Raw genomic sequence first — 15,653 nt, forward strand, 5'->3', positions numbered from 1 at the left:
GAAAAACATAAGCTTAGGCTGTGTCTGTGTGTGCCTGAGCGAGTGGGTGTGAAGTTAATGTACCAATAAATTCACACTTCGAAGTCATGCCTTTCCTTTTCATTTATGTTGTGTCCAGTATTCTATATTACAACTATTTTAGACATGAAAGGTTAATTTAGAAATGACGTTTCCCACCAGGAATAAACTAGGATGGAAATGGTGACGCTTTAATATACCTCAGACTTGGCCGTGGTTTGTTTGGTTCAAAAGCACCATGGCACGTTAAAGGCAAAACCCTTTAAAACACTGAGTGACATGTTTGCATGAGATTTCCCGTGGAGCTTGATGACAAAAATCAAATTAAGAGCTGTGATATTTGTAGTCAGGATTGTGAAAGTTGAAAAAGTGGAGGGAGGGAGTAATGTATAATGTATTTATCCAGGTCCCAGGCTGAGAGGTTGCCTCTCCATTGGTCGCTAACTCTCGTTGCAGGGGACGTGAGTGTGAAGGCAGCTGCTGTGAAGGAGTGAGAAGACCGGGGTGTGTTATCGGGTGTCTCCTGCGCTAACCTCCCGCTGGGACACTGGTGTTACCGCCTTCACTTACTTTATTACTCGCGGACGTTCAACGGTGGCCACTCGACTGCTTCACGACGGAACAAAGTCGCTCAAATTACCGAGCTAGCGACCTCGCGACAGCGACAAACCCTCCAGAGGAGGTGCAGCCATTACCAGCCTGGGACTGGAAGTTGTCACGGAGTGATTTAACTGGCCTGGTTGGGTTTGTGTTGGGAGCACTGGAAAGAGGACCGACTGGACCCGCAGTGGTGGACAGACCACAAGCCCAATACACACGGATTATTACCTATGACACTAGCCACATTTGACCAAAGTTGAAAGGAAGAATATAGTTGTTTCTCTCTCCCCACACACACAGACTCGAGTATATCTTGTGTAGGTTTATCCAGTTAGGTTTCCCTGAAAATGGCTCACCATGGACATGTTGCGAGTTCACAAAAGGCTTTGATGCTTGAGATGAAAAGTCTTCAAGACGAGCCCGTCGAGGGCTTCAAAATAACTTTAGTGGACGAGTCGGACTTGTACAACTGGGAAGTAGCGATCTTTGGACCCCCTAACACACATTATGAGGGCGGTTATTTTAAGGTGAGTCCGTAGCCGATTCGTTTGACAGCGTGGCTCTTACTTTACCTTTGGTTAGTGCTCTGGGTACTTCATCTTCATGTCTTTGAGCAGGATGGCCACCTTGAAGAAAGCAGCTCCGTTTTGTCTCCATTGCTTGTGGCGTTACTAGCTTTGTTCCGGTCGCATTCAGCCTCTGCCAACACAGCCGGGCCAAAACGACACCGTTGACCCATCTATCTCCTCTGCAGCGTTTAGCTGGGGACCTTTCAGCTCAAACTTGAGCATCTTGGACTTGCTCAGCTAATATATGTGCCCTTTTGGGTCCCTGTGTTGTGCCTTCACCTCACTCCCTGGGTCTCCTCTTCATTGTCCTCCGTTTGTTGTCTATACTGTATACGCGGTTGTGTGATAGTTACACAATTTAAGCACAAAATGTAACATTGAACCCATGTTTTAATGTATTGGGGCTAGTAACCGCAACACCATGTAAATGAAATCGTGCAGGTGTCAGTTATGCATTTCTCGGTGTTAAACTCGGCACGCTTCAAACAATGGACCATACTGGACCATACTGGACCATATTGGACCAAAGTGTTTGATTACTTAAACGTACCCTTCATTCTCCCTAAGGCACTGACATCATTAATCATTCAAGGCAGTTTTACTGGTTTTCATTCAACGCAAGTGAAGTAATTTATATTTTCTTGTTTAAATTATTATTAATATATATTTCCTCAGGATTAGGAGCTAGGCTAAATCAACTGGGCGCAACCGTGTCCCTCCCACTAAAAAGGGTTTCTTGATTACAAGTTTTACTGTAACACTTCATTGGTTTCCCCAAAGTACCAAGACCTGAGGTAACGACTGTCCATGGATCTCCAACCCCACGTCTAAGTCACCGTAAAGGAAGTGGGGTAAATACGGTTGTTATCCAGCCTTACCACCTCCTAAATTTCTTTCTATTTACGAATATGAAATATTATGCGATGATAACTAAGATTGCTGTTCATGTTTGTTCTGTAGCTCAGTCCAGATGTCTCTCATCGTCTCCCCTCTCCGTCTGTATCTTCAGTTTGACTCGGGTTCTCCCATAACCTTGCTGTGTTATCAATGGTGTAAAATGAACATGGATAGTTTGTTTCATTTATTCATGAACGGTCTTTTGTGCTTGGATAAGTAGCCACAATCTGATTCAGTTGGCTTGTTGCCACTCTAAATGAACAGAATCCCCTAAAAGACACCTGAATGCACCGGGTACAGAACCGTGTGTTCACACTTGTGTTCATCACCTTTCTGCCCTGATTTGTTCTCTCGGATCATGAGGATAAAGGACTGAAGTGTAATGTTAGCTGCCCCCTGTGGCTTTCTGAATCTATGTAAGGAGGTTTTATAGTGTATGTCGTGGTTCTTTTCAATGGACTGGCAGCTAAGATGGTTAACCTTTTGGCAATGTGAAGACGGCAAAGCCAGAAATAGCTGGGATGCTATTGTGCACCTGTACTAGTACAACTGTCAGCATGGTACTGTAAGTCCGGTACTGTCAGGCAGGACAAAGTGATGCCCTGACATCATCTTATACTTCAGCATGGAAGTATATGCTGGGGCCTGTAAAATAGTGGTTAGCACAAATCTAGAAGAGATTTTATCATGCTTTCAGACTTTTTTTTTGGGGGGGGGGGGGTGTTTAGAAGTGTGTTTGTGTGTGTGTGGGTGAGAGAGATTTTTTACACAAACAAGCTTCAGTTAATGTTCACAGCAAACAAAATGGAGAAGAATGTGACCTGAATGCTTTTGACCGTGGCATGGTGGTTGGTGCCAGACAGGCTGGTTTGAATATTTCAGAAACTGCTGATCTTCTGGGTGTAGCACACACCGAAGTCTCTAGGGTGTCGCCACAATAGCGTGAAAACCAAAAACATCTAGTGAGCGTCAGCTTGTTATAAAAATGTGTTTGTTTGTGCCGTGAGAGATTTGCGGTGTTACAAGTGGCAGGTGAGTCAGCTGGCATGTTTGGTACCAGAGCAGCGTCTTGGGCCCGGGGACCACGCATGCATGACACCCCCCCCCCTCCTGGGTGATGTGAGCCGGACTGGTCGGCCGGACAGTGGGGCTCGGGTTTCGTCCTCTGGGGCGATGGGGTGGTGTTGAGGAAAGCTGATCCTGCGTGGAGAGTATGGACCGGAGAGGCTCTCTGTCTCCCTGCGTCCAGATCCTAAGAGTGGCATCAGAGAGGAAAAGGCAGGTGTCTACAGCCACAACCCTGGGAGCTGACCTCACCTCAGTCTGCGTCTTCCCGCGAGTCAGAAGCACAGCGGGGACGTCTTACTCGTATCGCCTCAACAGCCAGCGGCGGTGTGGTGTGTTTGTTATTTTGGGGGGGGGGGACCTTTCATGTTTGTTTGCATAATAGTTGGACCGGACTCTGTTACTGACAAAATGATGGGTGTGCCTCACACTTTTTCCTGCAGATACTAGTATGTGATTGGTGAAACTTGCGATGGTCAGAAGTTGCAAGTGAAACTCTTAAAAGTAATGCTACGTGGCATTTTACTTTACACCTTCCTTCTCAAACTAGCTGTGTGCTCAGGAACATGGCAGACGTACGTTTTCTTTATAATGTCATACCAGCACTTGAGTTCCCCAGGGCAGAAACTTGCTGTTTTTAGGGGGAAGGCAAAACGTCAGCAAATGATCTCTCTGTGTACTGCAGCCTTAACTGAAGACGTGTTGAGTGTGAAGAACTTTTTAACTAGCTTTCTAATTCTATTTCTCTTTCTTCTCTGCTTGCACATTTCAGGGTGTTTAAAGAAAATCTCATTAGTAAGCTCTGTGCTGAGTGAGGTCCAGGAGAAGGGTACAGATTGTTCCAGGAGACTGAGACGACCTCCTTTACCTGTTCTGTCTCCAAATCTCTCTTGCTTTCGTCTCTCCCTCAGACTCGTTCTCCATCTTCTTTCATGTCTCTTGACGGGGGTGGGGGATGTTAATGTCTCAAGACTGAGGAAAATCTGTGGCTTTTCAAGGGCATTACAGATGAATCGGCTCCAGGCATCTCTCCCTGTTGCTTTAATGTTTCTGGCCTGGTTCATCCAGCACAGCTCTACGTCAAGGACGGAATTCAAACAGATGATTCTTTTTGCTTTTAGACAGTTAGCGCCAGGTTTCCTGTGTGAGGCTGTCTAGCAAAACAACAGCGTAAAGTGTGCGGCATGTGGGGAATGCTGAGTGGAGGCCGCATTTTCTCGGGGGTGGCGCCTGGAGGCGGGGCCAGGGGGCGGGGCCTGCCTTTTGTTGACCCTTCTCATAGCCTCTAACAACATTTTAAAAAGAGCATAGAAAGTTACATTTAACCCTTGCTGCAATTAAGCAGTAAATGAGCTTGCCAGGAGCCCGAGAGGGGCAGTGTGTAAGGGGGGTGGGAGCGCGAGGTGTGGGGGGCCCACACGCGGGGGCCTCCACCTGTGGCGGTGCCTGCCGTGGTCTTGAGGTCTCTCGGGGTTCTGTGCTGCAGGGATCCAGCCCCCGGAGCCCTTTAAACCCCTTTTGCACATCAGGAACGCAGGCTGATCGCGGGCAGAGAAGCACTAGTGGGTTGTGGGTGTTTGGGGGATTGTTTCACCACAGTGGTGCCGTGTCAACATTGTCATGAATGCTGCCAGGTAACTCTAGACAAAATCACTCCTGATTTGTACCCCAGTGTCTTTAAACATTAAAGGCAAAGGGCTCAGTTCCAGCATGCTCAGTGAGGGGAAGCCAGAGCTGGGGGGCTTTTAGAGAGCTTTCACCTCAGCGTTTGAATCGTCATACATCTATGAAGGGTGTTGGTAACTACGGACGTGTCTGGGCAGTTTTGAAGAATGACCGTAGTCCTCAGCTGGTTTAGTCTCTGCTCAGCCGTGGGTCTTTCCACTGAACCTCTGTTCCTGTTATGTCATGGAAAGGTGGTGTCCTGTTTTGAAGTTGTTGTTGCTGCTGCTGTGGCCTATTAACCCCCATCTATCCCCCCCTACACACACACACACACACACACACACACACACACACACATACACAGGGCTTCTGCCAGCTAAGGTCCTGCTCTCTGCATTGTATAGTTGCCCTTATTTCATGAACCTTTGGGATGAGCACTGTGCCCAGCTGGGACTCTGAAGAGCCTTGTAGGCCACTGGCTTCACCCAGAGAGAGCAGAGAGCTCTTCTACACCCAGGGGGAGCAATGCTTCCGCTGGACTAAATGTTACACTACACTGGTCAGCTTACAGGAGTCAAATAGCTTGTGTGTGTGTGTGAGAGCGAACTTGTCTGTGCGTTGTCCTTGACTGCCTGCGTGTGAATGTGTTCTTGCTTTATTGAAAGATCTGATGTTCAGCACACGCGTGTCACGGTGCCAGGCTGTCTGTCAGGACTTTGTCCTTGTACTGGTGGAGGAGGAATACACCGCAAAATGGATCTCCGTCACCAGAGGCTACGAAGACTACACAGTTGAAGGTGTTTATGGGAGGCGTATCAAACTATATATACGTGTGACATTTAAGAAAGCAGGACCGACATCACTGTGGTCATCACTGAAGTGCCTTTGCTTGTGTTGTATGTAGATGAGAGTGGAGATGAAGGTCTCCTAAACCTCCGCACTTACTAAAGTAGCTCTGATGGAATATATGCAGTGGCTTTATTCCAGAAATCACACCAAGTCATCTCCTTGCAAGGATGCCAGTGTGGTTGCATGTGGTGCCTGTGGTGTTTTAAAGACACTGAATATTGTAGGAGCAGATATATAAGCTGGAATGACTCAACCCCTTATTTGATTCAGTGGTGTCAATAAAGAGCCCCTAACTGCTCACATTTGTGTGTATCTGGGAAGTGTTTCTGGTTTACTTCTTTTACTAAGGTTTTAATATTTGTCTCATTTGGGTTTGAGATAATGACTCTGTGGGCTGCGGTGTTTGCCTCGTCCCCTGAACGAATAGCCACCATTTGGTTCTTATGCCTCTGGTTGGTGGTTTATTTTTTCCCCAGAATGCTTTGGAGCTGGATGAGCAGTTTGAACGGAGTCCTACCCAAGCTCACATGCTGTTACTACGAATTCAGACGGGCAACCTCCCCCTGTCCTTCCCAGTGGGGGTGGGGGGGGGGGGGGGGGGGGGGTCACTGTGGCTGCTGGGGTCACTGTGTCTGTCACTGTGGCTCCTTCATTACTGAATGTGTTCACTTGTGTTTTCAGGCTCGTATCAAATTCCCTGTCGACTACCCGTACTCGCCTCCGACCTTCAGGTTCCTCACCAAAATGTGGCACCCCAATATTTATGAGGTAAAGTCCCTCAGTGTCCACGCCAGGACACTGAACACCCCCCCCCCCCCCCGTCATGACACACTATTCGTTCCTGCCTCGCTGCCTTACTGTTTGAACACCTCTGCTGTCTTCACTACTGAAGAAAGATGAATAGGATGTTGATGTTAGGAAGGTGTAATGGAAGTGTGTGTGTGTGTGTGTGTGTGTGTGTGTGTGTGTGTGTGTGTGTGTGTGTGTGTGTGTGTTTGTAGAATGGAGATGTGTGTATTTCTATCCTGCACCCTCCAGTAGATGACCCCCAAAGTGGAGAGCTGCCCTCAGAGAGGTGGAACCCCACCCAAAATGTCAGGTACACACATTCGTACACTCTCCTATCCGTAGACTTCACAAATAGTTCAAGTGACGCTTCCTTCAGTCATTTCTCACCTGAAATCTGAAAGATTACAATTACATATACAGTGGTTACCATTTTTTTCTGGGCTTAAACGTTGGTAAAATGCACTCATCTACATTTCACTTGTTGTCTAGTGGTTTATTTTCCTTTTGACAATTTGTCCACAGTCCATATAATTCAGCTTATTTCATAATCAGCAATGTTGTCAGTCATGTTTTGTCTCTCTTTATCTTAGAAAAAGTAACATGAGACTTTTTCATTGACATTTCATTCAGGGGGGCGTGTCTAAACTCTGGCCCTCTCTCTCCACAGGACCATCCTGCTCAGTGTGATCTCTCTGCTGAATGAGCCCAACACCTTCTCCCCGGCCAACGTGGATGCCTCCGTCATGTACCGCAAGTGGAGGGACAGCAAGGGGCGGGACCGCGAGTATGCCGACATCATCAGGTTGGCTGGAGACTGAGCCCCGCCCACAACGCCCAATGGGGGTGGAGACCACACCTACTCACCCACCGTTCAACCCAAACTGCACTGTAACAGACATCACTGTCTTTGCACACTGTTTGACTCCTCAACCTGCTAAACCTGCTATATATCTATATACATATATATATGTGTGTGTGTGTGTGTGTGTGTGTGTGTGTAGGAAACAAGTTCTAGCCACCAAAGCTGATGCTGAGCGTGAAGGGGTGAAAGTTCCCACCACTCTAGCGGAGTACTGCGTCCGCACACGTGCCACGCCCCCTGACGAGGGCTCCACCCTCTTCTACGAGTACTATGACGACGAGGAATTGGAAGAGGAGGAGGACGACGAGGCAGACGACTGTTGCTATGACGATGACGACTCCGGGGCCGAGGACTCATGACCCCAGTGCACTACCGACCTGAACTCTGACCCATGCTTTTAAACCCATTCAGAAAACAAAGTTGTTTTGTTTAGATTTCTTTTCCTTGTTCTTTTAATCTAACGTTTTCTTATTTGCTGGGATTTTTTAAGAACATGACACAAGAATACAACTCCACAGTCCCCATAAACGACAATCTTGTGTCTGTTTTGTTTTGGGTTGTTGGGTAGTGTGTTGTCTCATCTGAACTATAACCAAGACATCACCTCTATGCACCCTCTCCATTCCTGCATATCTACTTTAAGTGTTCCTTCCTGTCGCTCTTAACCAATGAAAGCTGCTCGGTCAGATTTAAATCCCGTGACCCCGCCTCCCGTATGTGGTTTGGTTGGAAGTAACTTGGCCTTGTGTGGTGCGTTCTTGTAGCTAGCTTTCTAATCCTGTGTATGTACTAATCAGCAATGTCAGTGGTACTGGCCTCGACATCAACGAAATCATAGGCAGGACCAAAGACTCAGGGCTCCTTCTCTTTAATAACAAAACGAGTAATTCCTTCCAGCAGATGCATTTCAGCTCTGTGTGGGTGTCAGTGCCGCTGTGTCACTACACCTCACTGTGCATCTGTGTTTATGAATGAATGCAAGTGTGTACACTATAAATCCCTGTGCAAGTGCTCAACCTGTGAACGTTTGTAACACAAACGCACGTCTAAGGTAAATATGCAAACGCACACATGCACACATCTAAGAGCTAAAGGCAGAGGAAATCTCACCCCAATGTAAACAGGGTCTCAAGTGCATTGCAAGCTTGCTTGAAATTATTGAAAATTACTGGAGGAAAGCAAATGTCTTTGATTCATTTACGTTGAGTCTGCCTTTTATTAGTTCAGTAGTGTGGGCTCATAGCCTGGTTTTACTGTGTGGGGGTTCACTTGGTATAAAACCCTACACTGTTGCATCAGTTATTTTAAATCACTAGCAGCCTTTACTGGGACGGTCTGGGGCTTTAATTCCCCAACACGTTGATTATGAGCTGTGGTTTAAAGGTTGTGTTTGCTGCACAAGTTTATTTTAAGAGTTGATCCCAAACTTCCCCGATGGCTCATATGTAGGAGCTCAATATTTGGGAACCAAACCATCCAATTAAAAACCTCCAACCAGAATAATCAGATGTCAAGCCATCACACTGTTTACAGATCTGGACACTGTATGGCTCTTGTCCAAAGAAAACGCAGTGAGTCCTAAATAAGCCTGGTAGTCGGTTGTAGCCGGTTCCTGTTGCAAACCCCTAGCGTGCTACGGCAGGCAGCTGGGCAAATGGGGGGGACACTCGCGCCGTGTGCAGCGTGTGAGAGTGTGAAGCCCTTCTTTGCAAGATGCTCTGCATGCAGTGTCTTCAGACGTTTCTGAGCACCATGACGGTTGAATGTAGGGGAAATATCATTCACTCTCATGGAAAAAAAGTTTTTGCAGGTATGATGGTTTCTTCTGTTTGGGGATTGTCATACGTATGTGGATTGTTCTCGTGTTCTTTGTATTTTCTATCTTTTTTTTTCTTATGTAAATCTATTTAAATCAGAATAAAGATCTTTATTGCAATTGCGTAGCATTACTGGTGTGAATGCAGTGGTGGTAGCTGTTTAAAATTGTGTTCACCTCAATTCCCTATTTAAAAAATATTTTAGTAGGGGTCAAGAATAAATCGGCTTAATTTCAAGAATCAATTAGAAGAAATTCAGTTTTTGAGTGAAAAGTCCTATGATTTTGATTGTCTTATGGCTTGTAGTATTGTTTTATTCTAACAGTTGAAATATTATCAGTGTGATTAGAAAATTAACCATTTGTCTTAGTTTCTCCAATGATCAAGGTCAACAGATTATCTGTTGGAAGTTTTGCGAGAGACCGAGAGAAGGATTTCTGATTGCATAAATGAACGCACAATTTCTCCTCTAGAGGCGAGGCATTTTAATGCTAATGGACTTTAGCTACATTAGTGATGTATGTGCATTGCCAGTTACCATGACAACAAGTAAATTTGGAGGCTTAAGGAAAAATAACTAATTTACACTTCCCAGAACTTTAGAATGGAGTGAATATTGTGATTTAAACGTTTACTTTTTCTAATGTAAACTGGTTCCATCTCATAAAACCCCAGAAACACTCACAGCTCATGATGAATGGGAAATGGCCCGTTTCCCTGGAAATCTTGTGTACTGTACCACAACATTTACTTCCCCTCTATATATAAAGCACTTTAAAAGTAACTGCAAACACATGACGCTTGTATGTGAATGTATGTAAAACAATTGCAAACGATCAAAGAAATCACAATTTAACGCACAGATCTGCCCTGAACTGAGCACCTCAAAATTGTGGGCATAGCTTCTGGTGTTTCAGAGCTCCAACGTGTTTCATTCCTCAATTTCACTTCCTAAAGTGTGGTGATTGTATTATCCTGTTTCAAGTGTCTATTGTCTACATGAAATATAAGTTATGTAAGGTTTTTGAAATGTCTAAATGATAACGCCTAAATACCTATGGCTATACACTATATACATCCAAAATATTTATCATGAATATAAAAAAAATACAAATTATTTATTTATTATATATTGCTCTGAATTCCTAACTTCAATTTTGCCAGTTTGCCACTAGATGGCACTCTTGCCTTATTATACTACGGTAAGTCTTCTTCTGTGTTAGTCTTCCGTTCCCCAGTGTAGTTTGCAGTATGACATCCTTCATAAAGTAAAGGCTAAATCACCTCCACCACTCTCTCATTAAATTGTGGTAATATGCAGGCCTGTATTATCTATTTGGAAGACTCATGGATCTACTATGTTGTTTAAAAAACGTGTGTTCCATTTCATTACATTCCAGCAACCTGTGGGCTTTCCAAGCAGAAATGGATCTTTCCACAGAAATACTTCTACGATAATCCCAACTTTAAGGTCTACTGCATTCAAAGGGACAGTAAATGCACAGAGTTAAATGCCCACAGGGCCTATTGCCACTATCAGAACTAAACAGTGGGAAAGTGGTCAATAATTCCACTTCATGCCAACGAGTTTAGAGCTCAAAGCTAAACAAATACAGCGGTTTTAAGCTCTGCCCTGACCTGCTACAGAGCCAGACATTCTGTTTTAAGACGAGGCCTGTGAAGACAATTTGGTGCTGCATATTTCATTGCGGAGGAATGAGATCTAAGACGAATGTCTTCTTCCCAGGCCTCCGTAAGGCTAGAAGGATGTCGCTGCAATCCTTCACCACACTGCAGGCCCGGAGCTTCCTGACATGGCCTCAGGAATAAACTCCCTGGCCTCGTCCTCCAGTCCGCTCGGATCCAGAGGGTCAGGCGGTCCACGACTGCTTGGGTTTGGCAGGCTGCACGCCCCACAACGGGGTATGGGGAGTCAGTTGCCAAGGAAACAAGTTGTGTGTGTGTGTGTGTGTGTGTGGGGGGGGGGGTAACAATAAACCTAACTGTGAAATGAGTGACGTTTTTATTCAGGAGCCTAAAGCTTATGACCCAGTTTAAACATGCTTCCATGCATTACTGGGCGGAACACGACGTTCACATGTTCGTGTTGTACGTGTAGGCGCACCGCTGTGCCTCAGGATAATTGCATCAGGTCAAACTCATTTCCCCCTTATTCCTGATCAGGTCTATGTTGTCCTGTTTTGGCTGTCATCGGTGTGACTTCCGAGAGCTCTCTTGACATTTCACTATGTGAACATCCATTTGATGAGTCCTTTCCTCGTTGCAATAGACTGTTAATTGTTATCTGCGTGATAGGCGTCATACTGTATCAGTGTGTGTGTTCAAACCTCGAAGTAGCAGCCATTAAATCATTTTTGTGTGACTCACATTTCTAACAAAGGCTGAAGTGCCGAGACACACGCAGCCTGTTTAGAGAAGGAGGCCAGTGATTTGCCGTCCCTGGACACGTGACTCTTGTGCTGGACTTGGCTCGTGTTGACTTGTTTATTTTTCAATGCTGCCTCTCAATATGCTTAAATGACTGGCATGTAAATTCAGTTCTTAATAAGACTGTAGACCGTATCTCAGAACATTCATAGTAATGGACGTTGTGGAGGGAAACAGTTTTGCCTTCAGCTTTCTGAGGCCAGGCTGAAATTTAGGCTGAAATGTACACAATTTTAAGTAGCCTGACACCATAATCTTATGGACTTTTTATTGTTCAATTTATGATGTTCAATTTAGTGAATATGTAACAGGAGGGCTTTTGACAGGAAGATGAACGTGACATACTGTATGTCAGAGTCCTTTATGGAAGCTCATCTTCAGGAAGAGATAAATAACGATGCTAAAAGCACATCTAAATGATCAGAAATGGGTCATATGGAATACGATTTTCATATTGTATGGACTTATTGAGCGGTGGAAACCATTAAAGTGTTTCCAGTCCTCATTGTGCAATGAATGATCCTCGGTATCCTCTGTAAAAGTCTAAAGAGACTTGCACTATGGTTATGCACAGAATCACAGCCATGATCTTCAGCTGAGTTCACAGTGCTTTCTTTAATAGTCATTGTTATGCTTTGTTGAGACGGTTGATTTCACAGCCATGTTTCAGAGTATTTAAACACACAAAAGCAAACACACACATGTGCTCCAACTGTAGTTTCTGTTGGGCAACAAAAGGGTTTAGTTCCCCCCCCTGTCTTTTCAAGCGGTAGTTCAATTTCCCTCAGGCTCTCAATTGTGGGGCTTTTGTGTTTGATTATTTTTTTGTTTATTTTGTTAAAGTTTATTTGTTGATAAAGATATGACCTGTAAAAGTCTCCAGGGCCAGAGAACAGATTGTGAGATGACTGGATGTCCTTATCAAGCAGAATCCCTGTAGCTACAAATTTTCCATTTCAGAATTAGCTCACGATAAAAGCATTATGCTGTTTCTGACAAGCATACATGTAAATAAAAATAAATAAATAACATTTTATACCACATGCATGTTTTTAATTTATATTTAATGTAATATACTCCATTTATGTATGACATTCTGGGGAAAAAAATACATACTTTTTCAAAGTACATTCATATGTAAGCCATAACCTGTTCTTGACACCTAGAATAACCTGTTGGTTTCTTGGAGGTCTGCAGTAATCGATCTCAAATTCTGACGGCTGGCTGTGGAGGCGCACCGGTGCCTCTCATTGGTCCGGTCCCCTAGCGCTACTGATGGGGATTATAAAAAGGCAAGATGCGCTCTTGGTACGTTAAGTCGCGCGCGCCCGGAGGCAAAGATGCTCATTTTCATCACAAAATGAGCCACTGAGGAAATGTTAAGTTGCTAAGGGGCTAAAGCAAAAAACAAACAAACAAACAAAAAAAACAAAAAGATACCAATTCCGTATCTCACAGTAAGTAACCTACTTCGATGCAACAGGTGTTATATTCGCGCTGTGATTCACGGTATGTCTTTGTTAGGTAATTGGTTAAGTCTGTGCAGTTTATTCCTCATCAAAGGATTAACTGAATCTTTTTAAAACTCAACTTTGTAGCTTTGTAACTCGGATTAAGACATTTCACTTGTTCTTTGTAGCTGCAATGTTTTGATGCCTGAGAAATGTTTGCATTACAAATAGATTTATTTAAAAACATTCGCATCGTTCGATTTACGGTAGTTTAAGTCTTCTAAATTCGGTTTACATCAAAGGAAAAATCGGCATTGTGTTGTTAACGTTAAACGTAATTATAATAATTTGCGTATTAGTTTCACTACTGTCCTGCCGATACCTCTGCGTTTGCTTCCCTCTTGGAGAGCGTCAATCAAACGGTCCAATTTGGCTTGATGCTCTTGGAAAGACTTCAGCGTGGTTTGAAAGTACCGTTCTGTCTTAAGCAATTCCCTAAGAATAAACAGATCACGCTGTTTGGAAATACATCTCGAGAATTGTTTTTGTGGTCTCGGAACTGCCTGTTGCTTCATTTGTTGTGGACTGCCTCCCACAAAATGTAATCAAACGTCCAGTACATGGCGCTTTAAACGGTTATCTTAAATATCACCTTTTCAAAGAGGAAAGCATTTACCCAGATTTTTACCATTTTCTTCTGAAAATGCTGATTTATATGTATGTTATGTCATATCATGGACGTAGTTTTGATTTCATAAGTGGGGGGGACACAACCTGGGGTGGCGAACTGTTAAGCGGGGGGGGGGGGGGGGGGTGCTGCATGATCCTAGTGCTACATTTGTCGCTATTTGAATATTGGTTTTTTTACCGTTAAAAAGTGGGGGGGACATGACTTCGTCACTACTTAAATATTTGGTTTTAACTGTAAAAACTGGGGGGGACCAAAACCGGCTTTTGAAAAAGTGGGGGGGACATGTCCCCCCCGTCCCCCCCCAAAACTACGTCCGTGTGTCATATGCAAATGCTAAGTAACCACGGTCTCTGATTTTCAGACACCAAACTGTCCATCAGTGGGTTACTCCCAGAAAAATCATGTGGGTTCTGGACAAAATCCGAAGCTCGGTGGAAAACAACGTGGCCCGTCAGGGAGAGGCGGGTGACAGACAGGACAAGGCACCTGCCTACAGCAACGTTCTCACCCCTGACAAGATCCCAGACTTCTTCATCCCCCCCAAACTTGTCAGCTGCCCCATAGAGGCTGAGTCGCTGGACGTGAAGCCCAAAGACAGCCTGCGTCCGTCGGCGTCTGAGCAGACCATCGGCACGAAAGCGGAGAGCGCCCCCCGCAGCCCCCGTCTGGTCAGCAAGCTGGCGGGTGACACTAAGAACCTTCTGAGGGCCGCCAACCGCCACGTCATCCAGATCGAGAGCGCGGATGACGTTGTTGCTGGAGACACCAACGCCGACCCTCAGTCCCAGACGGCCATGTCCCTGCCGTACATCCCAAAGACTCAGACCTCCTACGGCTTTGCCACGTTGATGGAGAGCCCCCACACCCGACGGAAGGAGTCCCTGTTCCACTCCGACCATACGAGCCCGGTCACCTCGCCCGGCGCGCCGCGGAAGACTCAGGCGAGGAGCTGCGCCGAAGGCAACCACCTGAACCCGATGGACCTCAACACGTCGCACATCAACCCGTACCGCTACTTCAGCGGCGGCGAGAGTGACACGTGCTCCTCGGCGGAGTCCTCGCCCTTCAGCTCGCCCCTCCTGTCCCGCTCCGCCTCCCTGCTCAAGATCTTCACGCACGAGACCCAGGCCAAGGTGGTGAGGGCCAAGAAGACGTTCGCGCGCCACAGCTCCCTCTCCACGGACGAGTGCAGCTCGGCCGAGCCCAGCCCCAGTGTGCCCAGGCGCGTCCACCGTCCGCTCGGCTCCGGCCCGCCCGGCCACGCGCATGCCCGCGAGAGGCGTCGGGAGCACACGGTGGGTCTCCACAAGGGCGGCGCCGTGCGCCTCTGTGCCGACTACGACGCCGGCGCCGCGCGTCTCCGCGTGCGTGTCCTGGCCGCCGAGGACCTGTACGACCAGGCGGTGGACGCGAAGAGCATCAACTGCTGCGTGTCGCTCTACCTGAACCCCGGCAAACTGCAGAAGCAGAGGAGCACCATCATCAAGAACAGCCGCAACCCCGTCTTCAACGAGGACTTCTTCTTCGACGCCATCAGCCCGGTGCAGGCGAAAACCCTGGCACTGAAGATCAAGGTGGTGAACAAGGGCACTAGTTTGAAAAGGGACAGCTTGGTGGGGGAGAGGGAGGTGCCCTTGGGCAAGCTGCTGGCAGGGCTCTAAGCCTGTTTGGGGGTGGGGGGGTGGGGGGTTATTAGTGAGCTAATATAAGTATAATGTAAAATTCCTGTTTCCATATAGCATCTGCTAGCACTTAATTGGACAGTCACATATCTACTTCATAACTCATAACTACCATGACACTCTAGAGCTTAGTATTAACAGTAAGTATGTTTAAATTAGAGTAGGCCTATGTTGTGGATAGGAGATACAATTCATGTATTTTGATTTGTATTTATTTGTACGTGTATATGTGCAGACAGCATTTGCCTTT

At 46.0% G+C, this 15,653-nt stretch overlaps 2 protein-coding genes across 3 annotated transcripts; both read left to right on the forward strand.

Annotated features, from left to right (window-relative positions):
• The first annotated feature begins 215 nt into the window (after positions 1-215).
• Positions 216-9,250, forward strand: cdc34a (cell division cycle 34 homolog (S. cerevisiae) a). The gene is made up of 5 exons (XM_077024503.1): positions 216-1,145; positions 6,345-6,431; positions 6,665-6,762; positions 7,120-7,254; positions 7,454-9,250. The coding sequence occupies exons 1-5, from the start codon at positions 966-968 to the stop codon at positions 7,671-7,673; spliced, it is 720 nt and encodes a 239-aa protein (XP_076880618.1). The 5' UTR covers positions 216-965; the 3' UTR covers positions 7,674-9,250.
• Positions 9,251-12,912: 3,662 nt separating this feature from the next.
• LOC143528401 (C2 calcium-dependent domain-containing protein 4C) lies at positions 12,913-15,382 on the forward strand. Of its 2 annotated transcripts, none has more exons than XM_077024116.1 (2): positions 12,913-13,036; positions 14,083-15,382. In XM_077024116.1, exon 2 carries the CDS (start codon positions 14,123-14,125, stop codon positions 15,380-15,382), a length of 1,260 nt encoding a protein of 419 aa, XP_076880231.1. In that variant the 5' UTR covers positions 12,913-13,036; positions 14,083-14,122. The 2 variants fall into 2 exon arrangements, with proteins under 2 accessions (XP_076880231.1, XP_076880230.1); XM_077024115.1 differs by lacking the exon at positions 12,913-13,036 and adding an exon at positions 13,051-13,088.
• Positions 15,383-15,653: the final 271 nt, after the last annotated feature.

This window comes from Brachyhypopomus gauderio, chromosome 12 (genome assembly GCF_052324685.1).
Source record: "Brachyhypopomus gauderio isolate BG-103 chromosome 12, BGAUD_0.2, whole genome shotgun sequence".
Classification (NCBI taxonomy): Eukaryota; Metazoa; Chordata; class Actinopteri; order Gymnotiformes; family Hypopomidae; genus Brachyhypopomus; species Brachyhypopomus gauderio.

Excerpts from the sequence above, each read along its gene's own strand:
- LOC143528401 (XM_077024115.1), top strand. The coding sequence starts at position 13,054 with ATGCAACAGGTGTTATATTCGCGCTGTGATTCACG. Across the intron at positions 13,089-14,082 it reads TATTCGCGCTGTGATTCACG|ACACCAAACTGTCCATCAGT; the intron begins GTATGTCTTTGT and ends TCTGATTTTCAG.
- cdc34a (XM_077024503.1), top strand. The coding sequence starts at position 966 with ATGGCTCACCATGGACATGTTGCGAGTTCACAAAAGGCTTTGATGCTT. Across the intron at positions 1,146-6,344 it reads ATGAGGGCGGTTATTTTAAG|GCTCGTATCAAATTCCCTGT; the intron begins GTGAGTCCGTAG and ends TTGTGTTTTCAG. Across the intron at positions 6,432-6,664 it reads GGCACCCCAATATTTATGAG|AATGGAGATGTGTGTATTTC; the intron begins GTAAAGTCCCTC and ends GTGTGTTTGTAG.